General features: G+C 47.8%; 1 protein-coding gene across 1 annotated transcript in view; it reads left to right on the top strand.

Moving 5' to 3' along the window:
* Positions 1-17,122, top strand: part of Gpld1 (glycosylphosphatidylinositol specific phospholipase D1) — a 48,626-nt gene that overhangs the window by 19,126 nt on the left and 12,378 nt on the right. Inside the window, exons 8-17 of the mRNA XM_059262359.1 lie at positions 447-554; positions 773-800; positions 882-1,021; positions 4,057-4,122; positions 5,792-5,912; positions 8,931-9,070; positions 11,633-11,819; positions 14,997-15,107; positions 15,634-15,708; positions 15,806-15,962. Of these exons, the coding sequence (XP_059118342.1) occupies positions 447-554; positions 773-800; positions 882-1,021; positions 4,057-4,122; positions 5,792-5,912; positions 8,931-9,070; positions 11,633-11,819; positions 14,997-15,107; positions 15,634-15,708; positions 15,806-15,962 (1,133 nt within the window). The remainder of the gene's footprint in view (positions 1-446; positions 555-772; positions 801-881; positions 1,022-4,056; positions 4,123-5,791; positions 5,913-8,930; positions 9,071-11,632; positions 11,820-14,996; positions 15,108-15,633; positions 15,709-15,805; positions 15,963-17,122) is intronic.

Below are 17,122 nucleotides of genomic sequence, written 5' to 3'. Positions count from 1 at the left end.
ACTGCAAATTTGAGGATAGCTTAGGATACCTAGTGAGTTCTAGTCCAGGCTTGGTTACAGAATAAGACAGTTTCAACCCCTCCCCTCCACACACACACCCTCTGAATTCACAAAATTGAACACTTTTTATACTTGGTAATTTCTGAAATTTAAATGTCTTTTCATAAATATTTGACTAAGGTACCAGTTTTTTGTTCTGCATCATTGAGAAAACTACTTACTGTCCCCGTGACTTAGTTTTCTTTATATAAAATGGGAATATAATGGTGATTGTCACCAAGTGTCATTGGCAGCGTTAAAAACCAGTGCTGGAAAAGACTATCAAATATCTGATATATACAGTCAATCACGGGCCGCGGGGAGCTTGTGGAATTCCTGCAGTTGTACTGTTCCCTTCAGTTTCAGAACCCAAGTGTCTCTTTCTTTAATTTTAACGTATTTCTCAGGTACGTGCCCATCAAAGATCTTCTGAGAATTTACGATAATCTCTATGGTCGAAAAGCCATCCCCGAAAATGTCATTGTTGACTGCACATACCTTCAGTTCTTGGAAATGTAAGTGTGAGCCTGAGGGAAGTCTGCAGCTGACTTATGGGGCTTTCCTGAGCACCCTTTCCCACGTTTTAGTTCCAGGGGTGCATTTGGATTTATGGATTTTGTTTCTGTGACGGCAGTCACATGACAGAAGACACAGGGCTGGAACTGTCTCTTCATTATTTGCGTCTCTTTTCTATAGACAGTGCACCTCATACCGCTTCTTGTTTGTGTTGCAGGCACGGGGAGATGTTAGCTGTTTCCAAGGTAAAGACCTGCTTTTTCTGAGTGTTGGCTAGAGGACTGTGCAGACAGGGCGGTGCCTCACGTCTCCTGCCTCTGCTGCAGCTCTATTCCACATACTCTACCAAGTCCCCATTTCTGGTGGAGCAGTTTCAAGAGTATTTCCTCGGAGGACTGGATGACATGGCGTTCTGGTCCACGAACATCTACCGTCTGACCAGCTTTATGCTGGAGAACGGGACCAGGTGAGTTTTGCCTTGCTACCTTCCCACATAATGCTCAGCGTTTTCAGCCGATGAGGCCAAACTCAAAGGAAAACAACTCAGAAGTGTGGTCTGAACCGGTTCACAGAGAAAACAATGGAAACTATGCCCTCTCTAAAACCTGGCTGGGGCGGGCATCTGGTTGGCTTGGTGAATGCCTCTCAAGTTTTAGGGACAGGGGGACAGAGAGGCAGGCAGACATGACAGAATTTGGGATCACTGAGAAGTATCTCATACACAACTCCCCCTGTCCTCCAAAACCAAATCACCAGTGGGTTGTTTGTCAAGCACAGGGTGTGGGAGCAGTCTGATGGAGAGCATGGGTGGGACTGTGGCTCAGCTCCTTCTGAAACATCATCAGAGCAAACAGGAAGTAGGTCTTCAGGAAGAACTGTCCCTAGGTCTGGGAAGTCTGTTGATCAGAGAAACCACTGCCCCAGCTGAGCTGCTGGGGTGCTGGGGACAGGAAGGACAGGAAACTGGCACAGCTCCCACTGCAGAGAAGGGGAGACACTGGAGGTTAGCTGGGTCAGCCCAGCCAGCTGTGCAGGCTTTTTATGCAAGAGCTATTCTCCAGAGCTGGTTCCAGGTCAGGAACTTGGAGCACGGGTGTTGATAAATTGAAGTGCCCACACACTTGCAGCTCCAGAATATTATGTGATGTGTTCTTAAAAACATATTGCTAATCATAATTACACGGTGTTAATTTGAAACGAAATTCTCCTTGGTGCTAAGATTGACTTCAGCCTAATCTGCATCAAACTTACTTGAAAGATTCAAGGAGGGATGGTTTGGTAGGGATTAGCAATCTAATATAAATCTTATTTAATTTGACTTTTTGTGTGTATGTGCTGTGCATTCATGTGTGTATGCATGATTACATGTGTGTGCACGTGCATGCATGTGGAGATCTAAGGTTGATGTTGGTGTCTTCCTTGGTTACTCTCACCTTATACCTTGTGACTGGGCCCCTTGCTGAATTCTAAGCTCCCTTATTGCAGATAGTCTGACTAGCTAGCTCACTTGGGGATCTCCCATCACCATTTTCTGAGCACTGAATTTTCAGGTTGGCTACCATGCCCATCTGTCATCCATGTGGGTTCTGGGGAACCGAACTCTGGTCCTCACACTTACACAGCAAGTGTTTTACTTTCTGAGTGATTTTCCCAGCTCCAAAATGTTATTTCAATAGTTAGCAAAGCCTCAAGTTAGATCGCTAAGCCCTTGCAGTGGAGTTTGGGTGTGTGTGCGCGCGTGCGTGCATGTGCGCGTGCGTGCATGCATACGTGCGTGTGTGTGTGTGTGTGTGTGTGTGTGTGTGTGTGTGTGTGTGTGTGTACATACAGAGGCCAGAGGACTGCTATTCTTCAAGTGCTCTCTACTTTGTTTCTTGAAACAGGGTCTGTCATTGATCTGGAGCTTGCTGATTAGACTAGGCAGCTAGACAGGCTGGCCACCGAGCTCCAGAGGTCTGCCTGACTCTGCAGGCCACCATGCCAGGCCATGGGTGCTGGGAATCAAATACAGGTCCTCATGCTTGCGAGGACCGACTGACTCGTCTTCCCAGCCTGGCTGAGAGTTGAGGTGCATGCCAACCTAGATGTCGAAAGGGCGGGGTTTGGAGTTGCAGACACCTCCTTCTCACTGCTGAGTTTTGTGCCACCAGTTATTAACCCTCCCTAAGCCTTCTTTTCCTTTTGAATGGGGACACTCACCATTGCATCTCAATGAGGATGTGAGGCGTCAACGAGAGCCCTCATGCGGAAGGTTGAACATGCAGCAAGCAAGCACTTAATAAGTGCTGGTTCATTATCATGATTGCTGTTAGGTGGAAGTTAGCTCTCTATTGGCAGAACTCAGAATGCCCAGTCACAGTAGAGTGAGTAACCTCCGTTTCTTCCCCACCCCCTCTCTCTGCCATATGCAACAGTCCTCAGGCCCAGCCCCATTTTAGACCAGTTCTGTACATAGCTAAGAAAAGACAGCTAGGAAGAAACAGGAGAGGAGCACAGTGCTTGTCTCCGTTCTAATTTACCAACATGGAAACTGATTACACACACGCACGGGCATGCATGTACACACACACACACACACACACACACACACACACACACACACACCAGAGAGAGAGAGAGAGAGACAGACAGACAGACAGACAGAGACAGAGACAGAGACTTACCTTTTAAAGTACATTCATTTTATTTGAAACCTACAGCAGGCTTCCTGAAGAAACAGTGAAATGGTGCTTATGTCCGGCCAGAACTCTGCCCACCTCAAGGATGTGCGATGAGTTAGTGCTAGCCTTGTCAGATGACCTTCTGACCCCCCACAGTGGAACAAAGAGGATGCAAAGAGAAAGCCTTTTCCTCAGCTCAGAGTTGGCATGACAGATAAGAGAAAATGTGCACACAGTTTTACTCAGCAGGGAGAATGGAATTACATCATTGTAGAGAAATGAAGTTGAACATAATCATATTAACCCAAACAAGCCAGACTCAAAATGTCAAGTTTTCTCTCCCATGTAGAGCCTGGATAACACACACACCATATACTATTAGGAGGAGAAGCAGAGTTTGTGGGAGGGGAGAAGGGAAGTGGAGGAAAGAGAAATGGGATGCTGATTTTGGTCTCAGTACACGATAGATATGAATTAAAGTGTCATTATGAAACTAGTCTACTTGGTGTAACGGGCATAATTGGGCAAAGGTGCTGTATTTGGGGCCCAATTTGTATCATAGTCTCAGACTCTGGGCATTTCATGTTTGCATGTAAGCTTAGCAGAGGAGCCAGGAGGACAGAGGAAGGCTTGGCTAGAAAGACTTGGGCTGCCTATCTGAATGGCCAGGCAGTGAACTCTTCAAGCTTTGAGGGTGGTTTAAAGGCAGCTGTGTTGCACAATGGATAGTGCATTGGATTTCTAACACCAAGAGTGGTTTAAAGTGTGTCGCTAATTCCCTATCAAAATTATGCTTGGAGAGAAGGAAGAACAATGCCTAACCCCTTCCTCTGTTTCCCAGTGACTGCCACCTGCCTGAGAACCCTCTGTTTATCACCTGTGACGGCCGGAGGAACCACACCCTCGGGTAAGTGGGTCCAGAATCATTCGTATCAAAAGAATGCCTCCCCAAGAGGGCCTGCCCCAGCGAGGGTGGAGCAAGGAGTCTTCAGACAGACAGACAGACGAGGTTCCTATTCTAGCTGAGCCATTTACACCTGGGTGACTTCCAGACACACTGGCAAATGTTTTTGAGCTACAGCTCTTCCTTCTGACAGTGAGAAAACCACATGTAGAGAGCTGGGATAGAGGCATGGGCTGCGGGTGATAAAGGGCTTAAGGCAGACGCAGGTAACCAGTTGCTCTCTAAGTGGTCACTGGTATCCTTAATGAATATCACCATTTCTGTGGCTGAGGAACCTTCCCCAGGCTCCATCCTGAAAAAGCATTCCATTCACAAGGAGGGAAGAAATGCTCGGTTAAAATTTCTGAGGAAAAGTCAGAATGCTTGGTTTATGTTATTAGAGCTGATGTCTCCTGCTCGAGCCAGGAACCAACCTCCAATTCATGATGTTATCAATCAAAGGGAATACCATCTGTTGTTAATAAAACAAAACAGTAACATAAATAATAAAAGTACTTGGAGATAGTCATTGTACCAGGAACTCAGAGCACGTGGCCTGACAGCCGTCTGGGTACTGAACACGTCACTGTCAATATTGCTGAGCCTTGGAGAGAGAAGGGCCCTCTGATCTGGGAATAGACCGTGGTGGCCCAACCAGGGCCCAGCAGAGTTCCCCCGAAGAACCGATGAGATATTTAAGAGCAAAAACCTTAAGTATTCTAGATACTTAAGTGAGGGTTTTACCGTGAAAGATCCTAAGGAGATTCTGGTGCATTGAGAGAATTAAAAGCTGAAAGAAGGGTTCCACCCAGTCTTTGTTGTTTACTTTATTTAAAGTAAGTAAGTCTGGTTGTTGCTTTTTTTAAAAATGAGCATCTTTAGGTTAAGCTTGCTGTCTGTGTCTCCCCTAGGGCCTATCATTCCCTTATCCATAAGCATTCTGAAGCCTGGGTGGCTCTTGTAGGCACCTGTGGTTTAGGCTGGCCTTTAACTCATTGTGTAGCTCAGGCTGGCCTTAACCTGCTGATTTTCCTATCTCTAGCCTCCAAGTGGTAGAGTTACAGGCAGCTGTACCCAGTTTGAGATCTCTGAACTGGAAAATGTATTTTAATTAGATAACTGATTCTAGCATATGTCTTTATGGATGAGTCAGTCCACCTACATGCTGCCATCCTCAGTAGGTAGAGAGCTGTCTTGACCTCTTTGGTGAAATATTGCAATACATTTGTAGTTTGGTATTGGAGAAGTACTTTTACTCCTACCGTGATCTCTGAAACCACAGGAAATAATACATTTCTTTTTCCCTTCTGGTGCTGGAGTTTGAACCCAGGACCAATGCACATGCCAAGTGCATGTTCTGCTATACCCATAGCCTCAGAAACATCAAGTTTTGTAAGGGCTGACTTCTAAGCCTTAGATATACACTCACCAAAAGATTTTGTGGAGCGAAGGTTTTTCTAAAGTTATGTTTGCTGTCTGTCGACTTGTAGATGTTAAAATACCAGTATCTCAGGCAGCATTAATGTGCGTGTATCTTCATCAGCCAGTGTTAACATGTACCTTCAGCTCAGTACCTCGAGGGGCTGGTGGTCTTCTTGGGTTTGATCATTTCATTCCTCTCTCTTTTCAACAGCTCAAAAGTGCAGAAAAATGATTATCACAGGAATCTGGCCTTGTTCATAAGAAAAGATATCAGGAAAAACCTGAACTACACAGAAAGAGGCGTTTTCTACAGCACAGGCTCCTGGGCCCCGGTGAGAACTTCCTGTTACCAATGAAGGAGGATGGACCACATCTGAGGACAACTCGCTTGAGAGTCCCTGCATATTGTTGTCCGTACAGTCATCTGGGTTCATGCCAGGCCAGCGAATGTCCTTGGTCTCTAAATGTGCTGTATTCCAGAGATATGGGCTAGTCACAGGGGCTTTGGGCATCTAGACCAGCCCTGCTTTGACCTCAGGCAAGCGTGCTTGCTACGTTGAAGGTTTCCTACATAGTCCCATGCTGGCAGACACCATTGCGTGTGAAATACACCCCTAGGGTCATTTTCCCCCCAGACAAAAATCTTACTTCATAGTTAAGGCTAGCCTTAAACTCGTGGCAATCTTGGTCCTTCTGTCTCAGCCTTCTGAGTGCTAGGATGACAGGCAAGTGCCACAATGTCCCCCATCAAATGGGGTCATCTTAGAAGTCATGCTACTGTGGGGATGAAAATGAAAGGGAAAGAGACTCCCTCTGTCTTTGGGAAATTTTTGTCCTAACGGGAGCAACAAAAGCAATGGTAGCTGTTGTGTGGGTAGCATATGATACAAGCTGTGGTGTGTGGGAGGGAGGGTGGCAGGGAGGCCATTTTTACCTCAGAGGCCACTGGGGAAGGCATCATGGAGGAGGGGCACTGAGGGGAACTCTCACAGTGAATAGCATTTCACCAGCTGAAGAAAGTGGTGGTGGGCTGGGGAAGTTTCAGGATGTTTGGAGAGTCAGGTAGTTTGATTTGCTTGGAACTCAGGACAGAGATGTGACTGCTGCAAGACTTGGAAATAGGTAGGTGCTGGGTTGTGGTTGTTCCCAAGACCAGAAGGGTTTAGACAACAATGGGAATGCCACACATCATGATGGCGCAAGGGCTGTGGCAGGGCCAGCTTCCTGGGGGTCAACCTGCACAGACCCATGGGAATGTCCCTTGCTAGGTTTGATAAAAGAGCCCATAGCTGCCTACTCTACTGTCAAATTCTTACTAGTTGGTGAATTTTGATTTTGCACTAGGCTCCACAAGTTATGCTTGGTCCCGAGCTTGGGAACTCCTGCTAACGTACGAAGTGCAGATAATTTTACATAGATGCTCTTGTAGTTGTCTCCTCAGGGGGAAATGTCTGAGGGGGTGGGCTGCACTCGTTATTTTTCTTGTTGCTGGGGTAAAAACCTGAAAAAATCAGCTCGGGGAAAGGGAGGTTTATTTTGAATCACTGTTAGAGAGGGCAAAGGTCCATCACAGTGAGAAAACATGGCAGCTTGTGGCTATGGCAGCGGAAGTGTGAGGCTGCTTGCTCACATCTTCACAGTCTGAGAGGAGGGCAGAGGGCAGGGCTGCCCAGCTCAGTTCCTGTTCTCCTTTTTATTCAGTCTGGGTCCTCAGCGGGTAGGACAGTGCCGCCCACATTCAGAGTAGGTCTTCCCTCCCCTGTTAAACCTCCCTGGAAATGCCCTTACAGACACCCGCAAAGGTGTATAAAGATGGACATCACAGAGACTTGGTCTTCCCAGGGTCTGTCCCGAGGGTTGATACCTGACAGTAGATGACGTAGTGCTTCCTGCATGACTGTGCAAGCCAGAGCCTGGCATCGGACTCAGCGGTCTGTGTACAGCCTGCTGGCAGGTTGATAGCAGGGAAGACAGAAGTCATGTTGCCCACCTGCAGGTCCTGATATCAGTGCTTCCCCTGAGCCTGGACTGGCCGGCATGCTTCCATGTTCTCAGCTGGATCTGTTTTGCCGTCCTCTGCTGGAGCCTATAAAGTCTTCTTTGGTCTTATGTCACCCTTTGGTGAATTTAGAGTTGTGTTCCCTTAACTTGGATGGATGAAGTGTTTATTCAGCTTGCTTCCCCAGTTTGGGCTTGTGTCTTTGCAGTCAGAACTTCAAGACAATTTGGTAGCCTCACACTGTATATGGTGCCCCACACTGGTGATCCCACTACTTAGGATGCTGAGGCAGGAGGATTGCCATGAGTTGAGGCTAGCCTAGGCTATAGAATGAGATGCTGTCCCCAGGCAAAAGCAAACCCAAGTACATGAAAAAGGACAGTTTAGAATTCTAAGCTTGGCAGCCGGTTGTCTCCAGGTTCCCTGGCACAGACCTCCAGCTCTGTGAAGAACCACTCCTGTTTCCTAGGCACCTAGGGAAGTCAAAGCAAATAGTCAGCATCTCACTGTGGGTGTGGCTCAGAGCCCTGGTTCTCAGCCTTCCTGGTGCTGTGACCCTTTAATACAGTTCCTCATGTGTGGTGACCCCCCCCAGCCACATTTAGTTGCTACTTCCTAACTGTAAGTTTGCTGCTGTTATGATACAATACATAATACATATATTATTACATAATATATACATAATACAAATAATTACATAATATAGTCATAATACAAATATTTTTGAAAATAGAGGTTTGGCAAGGGAGTCACGACCCATAGGTTGAGAACCCCTTACTTAGAGGGTAGGAAATTTTAGAATCCTGGTGTTGTTCCAGTTCATTTGTTTAAGAAAAATGAACTATTTATTTACAAACGTAATCCTGGTTCTGGACTGAACAGGCTTGCCTTTCCTAAAATTTTGGTCTGTAAAAATTCTTTTTTCCAGGCATGCCTTTAAGTCCCAGCATTTGGGAAGCCGAGCCAGGCAGCTCTCTATGAGTTCAAGGCCAGCGTGGTCTATGCAGTGAGTTCTAGGCCAGCAAAGCCTTACAGCGATATGATGTCTAAAAAGAAAAAAAATCTTTTGTTGGGTTTGAATCTTCAAATCAACGCAGACTGCTGGCTTTGAGGAAGTCATAGGCGACTCTTCTCCTGTAGCCCATCGTCTCAGGCTGTTTCCTGCCATCACCCCTCAGCCCCTCTCAGTGTGACTCTGCTGTCCTGTTGTCTGGGCTAAGCTAGCACATCGAAATGAACAGATGTTTTACATTTGTCAGCACTTGAGAGAACTCATTTTATTTGCCAGAGTCCCGTGTTTCCCGTTGACGATGCCACGGATCTTCACACCTAAAATACCCTTTCCTTTCAGGAATCCGTAACCTTCATGTACCAGACTCTGGAGAGGAACCTGAGGACGATGTTCATGGGCAGCTCCGAGACTCATCTAAAGCATGTCTCCAGCCCCTCTGCCTCCTACTTCCTGTCTGTCCCCTATGCCAGGCTCGGCTGGTAAGGATGAGTTCATTAGATGGGGGGTGTTGTATACCTTCATCAACTTCGGGGTGGCACCACTTGTGTCACCAGTGAAACCTTGCTTTCTCTATAGTTTGGAAGAAATTAGGAAACAGAAAGATGGATTCAGTTAAAATTTGAGAACTGGGGACAAAAAGAAATCTAATTTCCTTCCTACTGGTCTGTGGCTATCTCACAGAAGGTTGGGGACAAAGGCTGGAACATGAGTCAGTTTAACTCTAAGACATGTGCCCCGCTCCTCTCCTGGGGAAAGTGGATCTGGGCCCCAAGTTGCCTTCATTTTGTTAGAGAGTTTTTGTGCAAGTCCAGCCTGAGGAAGTGTCTGTCTTGGCCTGCTTTCTACTGCTGTGATAAAACACCATGGCCCAAAGCAGCCTGGCTTATGTCTCCAGATCATAGTCACTCATCAGGGGAAACTAAGGCAGGGACTCCAACAGGGCACGGACCTGGAGGTGGGAACTGAATCAGAGGTCATGGAGGAAGCTGCTTCCTGGCCTTTTCCTCATGACTTGCTCAGCCTGCTCTCTTAGACAATCCAGCACCACCTGCCCTGGGGTGGCACTGCCCAAGTAGTCTGGACCCTCCCACCTCCATCAGTAATCAAGAAAACGCCTCATAGATTTGTCTATAGGCCAATCTGATGGAGGCATTTTCTCAGTTGAAGTTCTCCCTTTCCAGATGTCCCTGACTTGTGTCAACTTGACAAAAAACCAACCAGCACAGGGACTTTAAAAACATGTTTTTAAGATTAAAAAAAAATTAAATGTATTTGAGTGTTTTGCCTGAATATATGTTATGTGCACCATGTGCCCCTGAGGGCCAGGAAGAGGGCATCATATTCCCTGGAACTATAGTTATGGACCGTTATGAGCCACCACGTGGGTGCCTGGTGCAAATGCTCTTGCCAGTCTCAGAAAATGGGTTCATAAATGCCTCCATTTTTGAAAGAGAAAAGAATAATTTGTTTATTGAGAGAGTTTGGGGTTCTTTTGATTTTGAACCTAGTCACGTGCAGGAAAGTGACTGTTCAGGGTGATTTGGCCACAATGCTGTGTCTCCTCAGTGTGGTTTCTGATGGCCCGTTATTTGGGGGTCACTGATACATGCAGCAAACACAGGGGACTGGGAGGTGAATCCTGCCTCTCTGCTGTCAGTCATGTGTGAATAAAGGCTCTTAGCCACTTCGCTGAGGAGCCACAGGCGGGGTGCTGCGGGGCTGGCAGCCACAAGAAGCAGGACCTTACCTGTTGGCTTGTCCTAGCTGCAGGGACTCTGCTCTGGCCCTTGTCCTTACATCGTGTATCTTAGAAACTGTTTTGTCCTTTCTCTCTGTGCCTTGTTACTCGTTCCTTCCATGACCATATGAGCTAGAATTAGCATAGCTTTTGTTCTTTTCAGCCCTAGGGTAACATGTGAACCATTGACTGTCATCTCTATAACTAGTTGGTCACAAGTACCACCTAGAAGTATTTACTTGATACAAAAATGCAGCTCCCATCTCAAAGATAGAGTGTATTCTGGAGCCAGTTGTGAGTGACCATGGTCCAAGAACACAAATTCGGGTTACCCCAAATACTGTGTTTCAGTGAGGTAACAGTTTCATGAAGTTTTTATAGTGACATAACAGAAGAAGTTATAAATCAAGACACTTACAAAATATATTGGTGGGTCAGGCATGATGGCACATCCCTTTAGTCCCAGCACTTGGGAGGCAGAGGCAGGCAGATCTCTATGAGTTTGGGGGCAGCCTGGTCTACATAGTGAGTTCCAGGCAAGCTGAGGCTACATAGTGAGACCCTGTCTCAAAACTAACAAACAAATAACAAAATATATTGGTGGGAACATCAAGTAGGTTGGTAAAATGTCTGCTACAGGCCTCAGATGCTCTCTGTAACATTCTTAGCTCTGGGGTTGGATGAAGTTAGAGGTCTGTTAATACATCCCTGAAGGATTTCCCTGCTCATCTCAAGGAAGTGAGGTCAGGCACAGGTGGGCCATTAATAGCCACTGAGATGCCAAAAAATGATCCAAGATAATTTGGCTCTGGATTTGCAACATTCCAGCTCTCCACAATCAGAGACTTCCAGTAACCCTTGTAGAATCTTGAACACAGGTGTGGCTTTTTCCCCTTTAGGAATATCAGTTCACACAGTAAATACGTTGGCTACCCAATTTTATGCCATAAAAGCTGGGCTGTGTCGGTAGGGTAACAGTGGACCAAACAGGCCAACTCAGGATCTCAGTGACTGTAGGACAAACACCTTTATGAGGCTGCTCTTCCCCTACTCTGGTTCTATGGTCCAGAAAGGCCCAAATGCCTCTAGCTGTCCATTTTTGTTTTGTTTCCCTGTATGGAGAGTGACTCTGAATTCTACAAATGATACAGCCCCCCAAATGAGTGTTCCCAGCAGCAGTTCCCCCAATGAATGTTCCCAGCAGTCACGCAGAATGTGTAGTCAGCTGGGAAAGCTGAATTGCTGGGTTCTGGAAAGGAGAGCAGGAGTGTTACTGTAGACCTCAGTTATCTTCTTCTCTAAGGGTCATGGCCTCAGCTGACCTCAACCAGGACGGGCACAGTGACCTCGTGGTGGGGGCACCGGGCTACAGCCACCCTGGCCGCTTCCAGATTGGGCGGGTATACATCATCTATGGCAACGATCTGGGCCTGCCCCCCATTGACCTAGACCTAGACAAGGAGGCCCACGGGATCCTGCAGGGCTTCCAGGTGAGACCTCCTGTCATATCTTTCCTCTCTTAGGGGTGAGTAAGCCATGGCTGACATTCTGGTATGTTTTCATTGTCTTTGTTTTTCTGGTACTGGGGGTTCAATCCAGGGCTTCTCACATATCAGGCAACTGCTCTACCACTGAGCCCTACTCCAGCCCCTCACTCCGGCTACTAAACAAGCACTCTTTTTGCTGAGCCCTGACCCCAGCTCCTCAAAGAGAGTACTAAGCAAGCACTCTGCTGCTGAGCCACATTCCCCGAGTTGGAAGATTCTGGGTCAGCATTCTACCACTGAGCCGTACTCCCAGCCCTTGTTTTGGGGAGTCTAGGCAGGTACTCTATCACTGAGCCATGTCCCCAGCCTCTCACTGGAGGGGTTCTAGGTAGCACCCTACTGCTGAGCCATTGCCCTCAGTCTTACACAGCACATTTTGAGACAAGTTCTCCAGATGAGTCACTAGTGAGGAGAATGAGTGTAGTGCCACCTACACGGATGAAGTGCCTTTCGTCACCACAGTCCCCTTCACTTCCTGTATCTCAGTCTGTTACTATTCAAGTAGGAAGTGCAATGCCTTCCCCAAATGTGCATGCTGTGTACACCAGCTGCAAGTGGACATGTGGAATTTGACTTCTTTTCTATTTTAAGAGACGGGGTCTCACACTGCAGCCCAGGCTTCCCTGGAATTCACTGTGTAGCCCAGGCAGGCCTTGAACTCCTCAGTGCCTGTTCTTCCAAGTACCGAGGTTGGTACTGTGAAGAGCTGTGGTTTCTCGATGATGCGCTGTGGTGGTGAACACAGACTTCCCATATGCTTTTCATCATTTCCCTCGCGTAACAGTATTCTATAATTATGGAGTGTTTATCAAAGTAACAACCTACCATCGGCCCATCTGGACTCCAGGCTTTGCTTAGATATCATTGCTTTGCTTTGAGGAGTTTTTCACCACTCGGGGAAACCCAGGCACCGTATATGTTTATCACCAAATCGGAGTGTTCATTCCTCTTGGGAGCACTTAGGACCCTGGAGGGCTTTGTGGACCTGGAAAGCATTAGCCATTTTTGTAGCAAGGAAGGACACCAGAGCCTCACTGCTGGTCACAGAAGAGGCTTTGGTGGCACTGGGCTGACCCTGAATCTCTGAGTGTCAGGTGCCTGGGGTTAGGAACCTAGATTTGAGGGCCAATGGTGGCTGTCTGACTAGGCTAGTTATGAATGCTGTGGGGAGAAGAGACGTCACCACACCTGTCTGTAAAGACAAAACAATCAAAAGTGCCATGGGTTTGTGATCTAGTTTAGGCTCTGATGAAAGCAGTCCTGCCCTGCCATGTGGAAGTGAGCTGCCTACCCAGTGTGTGGGGTCACACTCTAGAGGCTGTTCCATTTTCTGGAGCCTTCTGACACCACATGACATAGTTCTAAAATAAGCCAAGCCGTCCCCGCCTCTATTACTGCTGCACAGTCACTGCTGTTAGACTGGTGGGTAAAGTCCAACATTCTGGGCAGCGGCTTCCTGCACGATGCATTCTCTAAGTCCACATGGGATGGGAGGAGTGGCTCCACAACGCCCTCCTCCCCTGGGACCTTCGGCAGTTTGGAGGATGGCCAGAAGGAGGCATGGACTAGACTTTGGAAACCCGCCCTGTGTCAAGAACATTCCCTTTGTCCTTGGCTGTCATGGAGTATGAGGGTTGCTGTTTCAGGTCTACTCTGTGCTCTTCTGTGAACGAATAGCTGGATCTCAACAGGGCTTAACAGCCCAGCTGCTGGAGTCGTGACACAGCTTGTCTGCAGAGGGCAAGGCTCAGCTCGTCACTGGTCCTCACCCAACCCTAGCGTGCATCCAGTCCTGGAGTAATCCCCTGTCCTTTGTCATGTTCCTGAATCATTTCAAAAGGCCAGATGCCACAGAAAGCTTTGCACACACCATAGGAATTAGTCAATGGATAATATATGGGGCACTGGGCCATATGTGATGTGGCAACATTACCATCACCATTACCAGACAATTCCCTGTGGTATAAGCTGTGGAAGGCACAGAGAAGCAGCTGATGAGTCAGGTTTAGGCTGATTGTAGACAGGAGCAGGAAAAATATCCATAGAGAGAAACTATGTTGGGAACAAATTATGTTGGAATAGAACAAGTTTTCTCCTTATAAAAGGGATGTGAGGTTAGCAACAACTAACTTAAGTGAGTAAGCACCTAACTTAATCCATGTAAAGCTCGGTAGAATCTTCTGCCACGATGGGGAGGTTCCACATCTGTGCTCTGCAATGTAAGAACCATCGAAAATGGGTGTTTGTGTATGCGAAATGGGACCATTGCAGCTGGGAGACAAGTTTTGTATTAATTGCTTTAAATTGAAATGTATGGCCATCTTAGGCCCGAAACTGCTCTGCCAGGCAGTACGGCTCTGCCACCACGTTCTTAGGCCCGAAACTGCTCTGCCAGGCAGTACGTCTCTGCCACCATGTTCTTAGGCCCGAAACTGCTCTGCCAGGCAGTACGGCTCTGCCGCCACGTCATGAGTGTTTGACAGAAGTCAGCGGCTGCTGCTGTTAGTTTGTAGTTGTTACTTCAGAAACTTTCAGCTAGGCCTGGTGCTATAGGCCTGCCAGCCTAGCTACTCAGGAGGCTGAGACAGGAGGAAGGGTCACAAGTTCAAGGCCTGCCTAAGTTACAAAGTGAGTTCAAGGCCAGCTTGGGCAATTTAGTGAGACCCCCCTATCTCAAAATGAGAAAACAAAACAAAACAAAAACAAAATACAAAAAGGGCTGAGGATATAGTTCAACAGTAGAGTACTTGCCTAGCATGTGTGAGACGTTCAGTTCAACACCTAGCACCACACACACACACACACACACACACACACACACACACACACAGAGCACACATGCAGGATGCTGTAGTGTGGGCTGAAGTGCACACAAGACCATTTCTACACATCTATAGCTCCCAAGGACTGTCTGCTTTCTTGTACTTCAGCTTCTTCTCAAGACAGACAGACTTGTCCAAAGTCCCCCTAAGGCAGAGCTACCCAGATGTGCCCCAAATGTGCCACTGAGCAGTGAGGTTCTAGGACTCAGCCTGTGGGCGATAGGTTGGGGCCCAGGCTCTCCACACGGGGAGTCTGGAGGCCATGCTGAGCCCAGAGAAGTCACTTGTCTTTCCTCAGCCTTCAGGTCGCTTTGGCTCAGCTTTGGCCGTGCTGGACTTCAACAAGGATGGACTGCCTGACTTGGCTGTGGGTGCCCCCTCCGTGGGCTCGGGGCAGCTCACCTACAACGTAAGGCTGGGAAGAAGGCAGAGGTGGGGAAGGGGCCAGGGCCGGGGGCCACTGTGCCTGGCAGGGAGGAGACAGGAACCGAGAGGAAGTGTGTTCTGGGGAAGAGCGGGGTCAGGTCCTCTGCCATGCACAGCAGTGGCTACAGACTGGGAGGCAGGGATAAAATGGCCGTTTTTGTGTTTTGTTGTTTTTCCTGGTTCGGGGCTCTCTTAAGTCTCATGGAAGTGAAGGTTTAAAAGAAACATAGCTAGGTATGGTGATGCATGACTGTAGTCACTGCCAGGAGGCTGAAGCAGGAGGATAGCCATGAGTTCAAGGCCAGCCTGGTCTACATAGTGAGTTCCAGGTCAGTATGGGATAAATACATAGCCAAACCCTGTGTTAAGCAAACAACAATAATAAACTCTAGTGTCCAGACTGAGTTTCTGGGGATAGTGAGTCTCCTCTGTTTTGCTGTCGTCTAGGGTTCTTGGTACCATGAAAGCATTATGGTGTGTGCTTATTAGTGTTGTTTGTATTTGTCTAGGGTGCGGTGTATGTCTACTATGGTTCCCAGCAAGGGAGGCTGGCTTCTTCCCCTAATGTCACCATCTCCTGCAAGGTACGCCTCCGCCTCTGCCTTGTGTCAGGGACTCACTCAGCTGCTGCCCCATGGCCTCTGGGGCTGACGGGTTCTGCTTTCCTGCTTACCTCCTAAGGACACCTACTGTAACCTGGGCTGGACCCTCCTGGCAGCAGATGTGGATGGAGATGGCCAACCCGACCTGGTGATCAGCTCACCCTTCGCACCTGGCGGAGGGAAGCAGAGAGGGATGGTGGCTGCCTTTTATTCACACCCCAGACAGAGTGACCAAGGTAGAGGCTGGTGGGGGGAGGGGCGGAGGGCCCAGCTTGACTGTGGCTGCCCTGGTATCTCCTGCATATGGGCCCATGTCCTTTTCCTGGAATGTGCTCTCATGTCACTTGCTAAGAGACAGGCTCTCATGCTGACAGGTACTGGCAAGAGATGGGGAAGAAATCGCCAATGAGGGCAGGTGAGATGGCTCAGTGGGTAAGGGGCTTGCAGCTAAGCCTGACAGCCTGAGTTTGATCTCCAGAGTCCATAGAGTGGAGGGAGAGACCTAACTCCCCAAAAGTTGCTCTTTGACCTCCACATGCATGTCATGGCATGTGGGTAGTCAAACACACACACACACACACACACACACACACACACACACACACAATGTTTAAAAATTAATGCTCATTGAGTATACAAAAAGTCACAAAGGAGACAAGAGGTTATTCTTTTTTTTTAAACATATATATATATATATATATTTTTTTTTTTTTTTGGTTTTTCGAGACAGGGTTTCTCTGTGTAGCTTTGCGCCTTTTCCTGGGACTCACTTGGTAGCCCAGGCTGGCCTCGAACTCACAGAGATCCGCCTGGCTCTGCCTCCCGAGTGCTGGGATTAAAGGCGTGCGCCACCACCGCCCGGCTAAACATAATTTTTAAAATTGATTCTTTGGGAATTTCACATCATGTGCCACCCCAATTCCGCTCATTTCCCAGTCTCTCCATATCTGCCCCTCACCCCTGTAGCAACCCCCCCCAAAAGAAAATTTTTTAAAAATTAATTAAAAATAAAACAAAGCAAGCAAGCAAGCAAACAGACAAACAAAAAACTCACTTCACTCCTGTCTTTCCTGCCTCTCCAACTCCTCTTCACTCGTCTTAGTGGCACTGGGAGCTGTGCTGTGTTGAGAAGTATGCCTTTTTGTCCACTCAGCTTTACTTGCAAATGTTCATTGTGTGAGTTGTTGGTCAGGTTCAAGTCCTCTGGCTTCTGGTACACCATCAATGCTGGACCCTCACCAAGACTCCTCTCAGATTTCCTGCTGTTGCCCCTGTCATGGAGAGCCTGTGGCTGTGGTTCCGCAGGGCCAGTCTCTTCGTGCACTCATAGATGGGGTAGATGCTGGGGTGTGCCAACTCAAAGCCTATATGGGTCTGGGTGAGAGCTGATTTGGTC

This window comes from Peromyscus eremicus, chromosome 5 (assembly GCF_949786415.1).
Source record: "Peromyscus eremicus chromosome 5, PerEre_H2_v1, whole genome shotgun sequence".
Lineage (NCBI taxonomy): Eukaryota > Metazoa > Chordata > Mammalia > Rodentia > Cricetidae > Peromyscus > Peromyscus eremicus.
The sequence above is the reverse complement of the archived record's forward strand: the minus strand, read 5'-3'. Positions and strand labels throughout refer to the sequence as shown.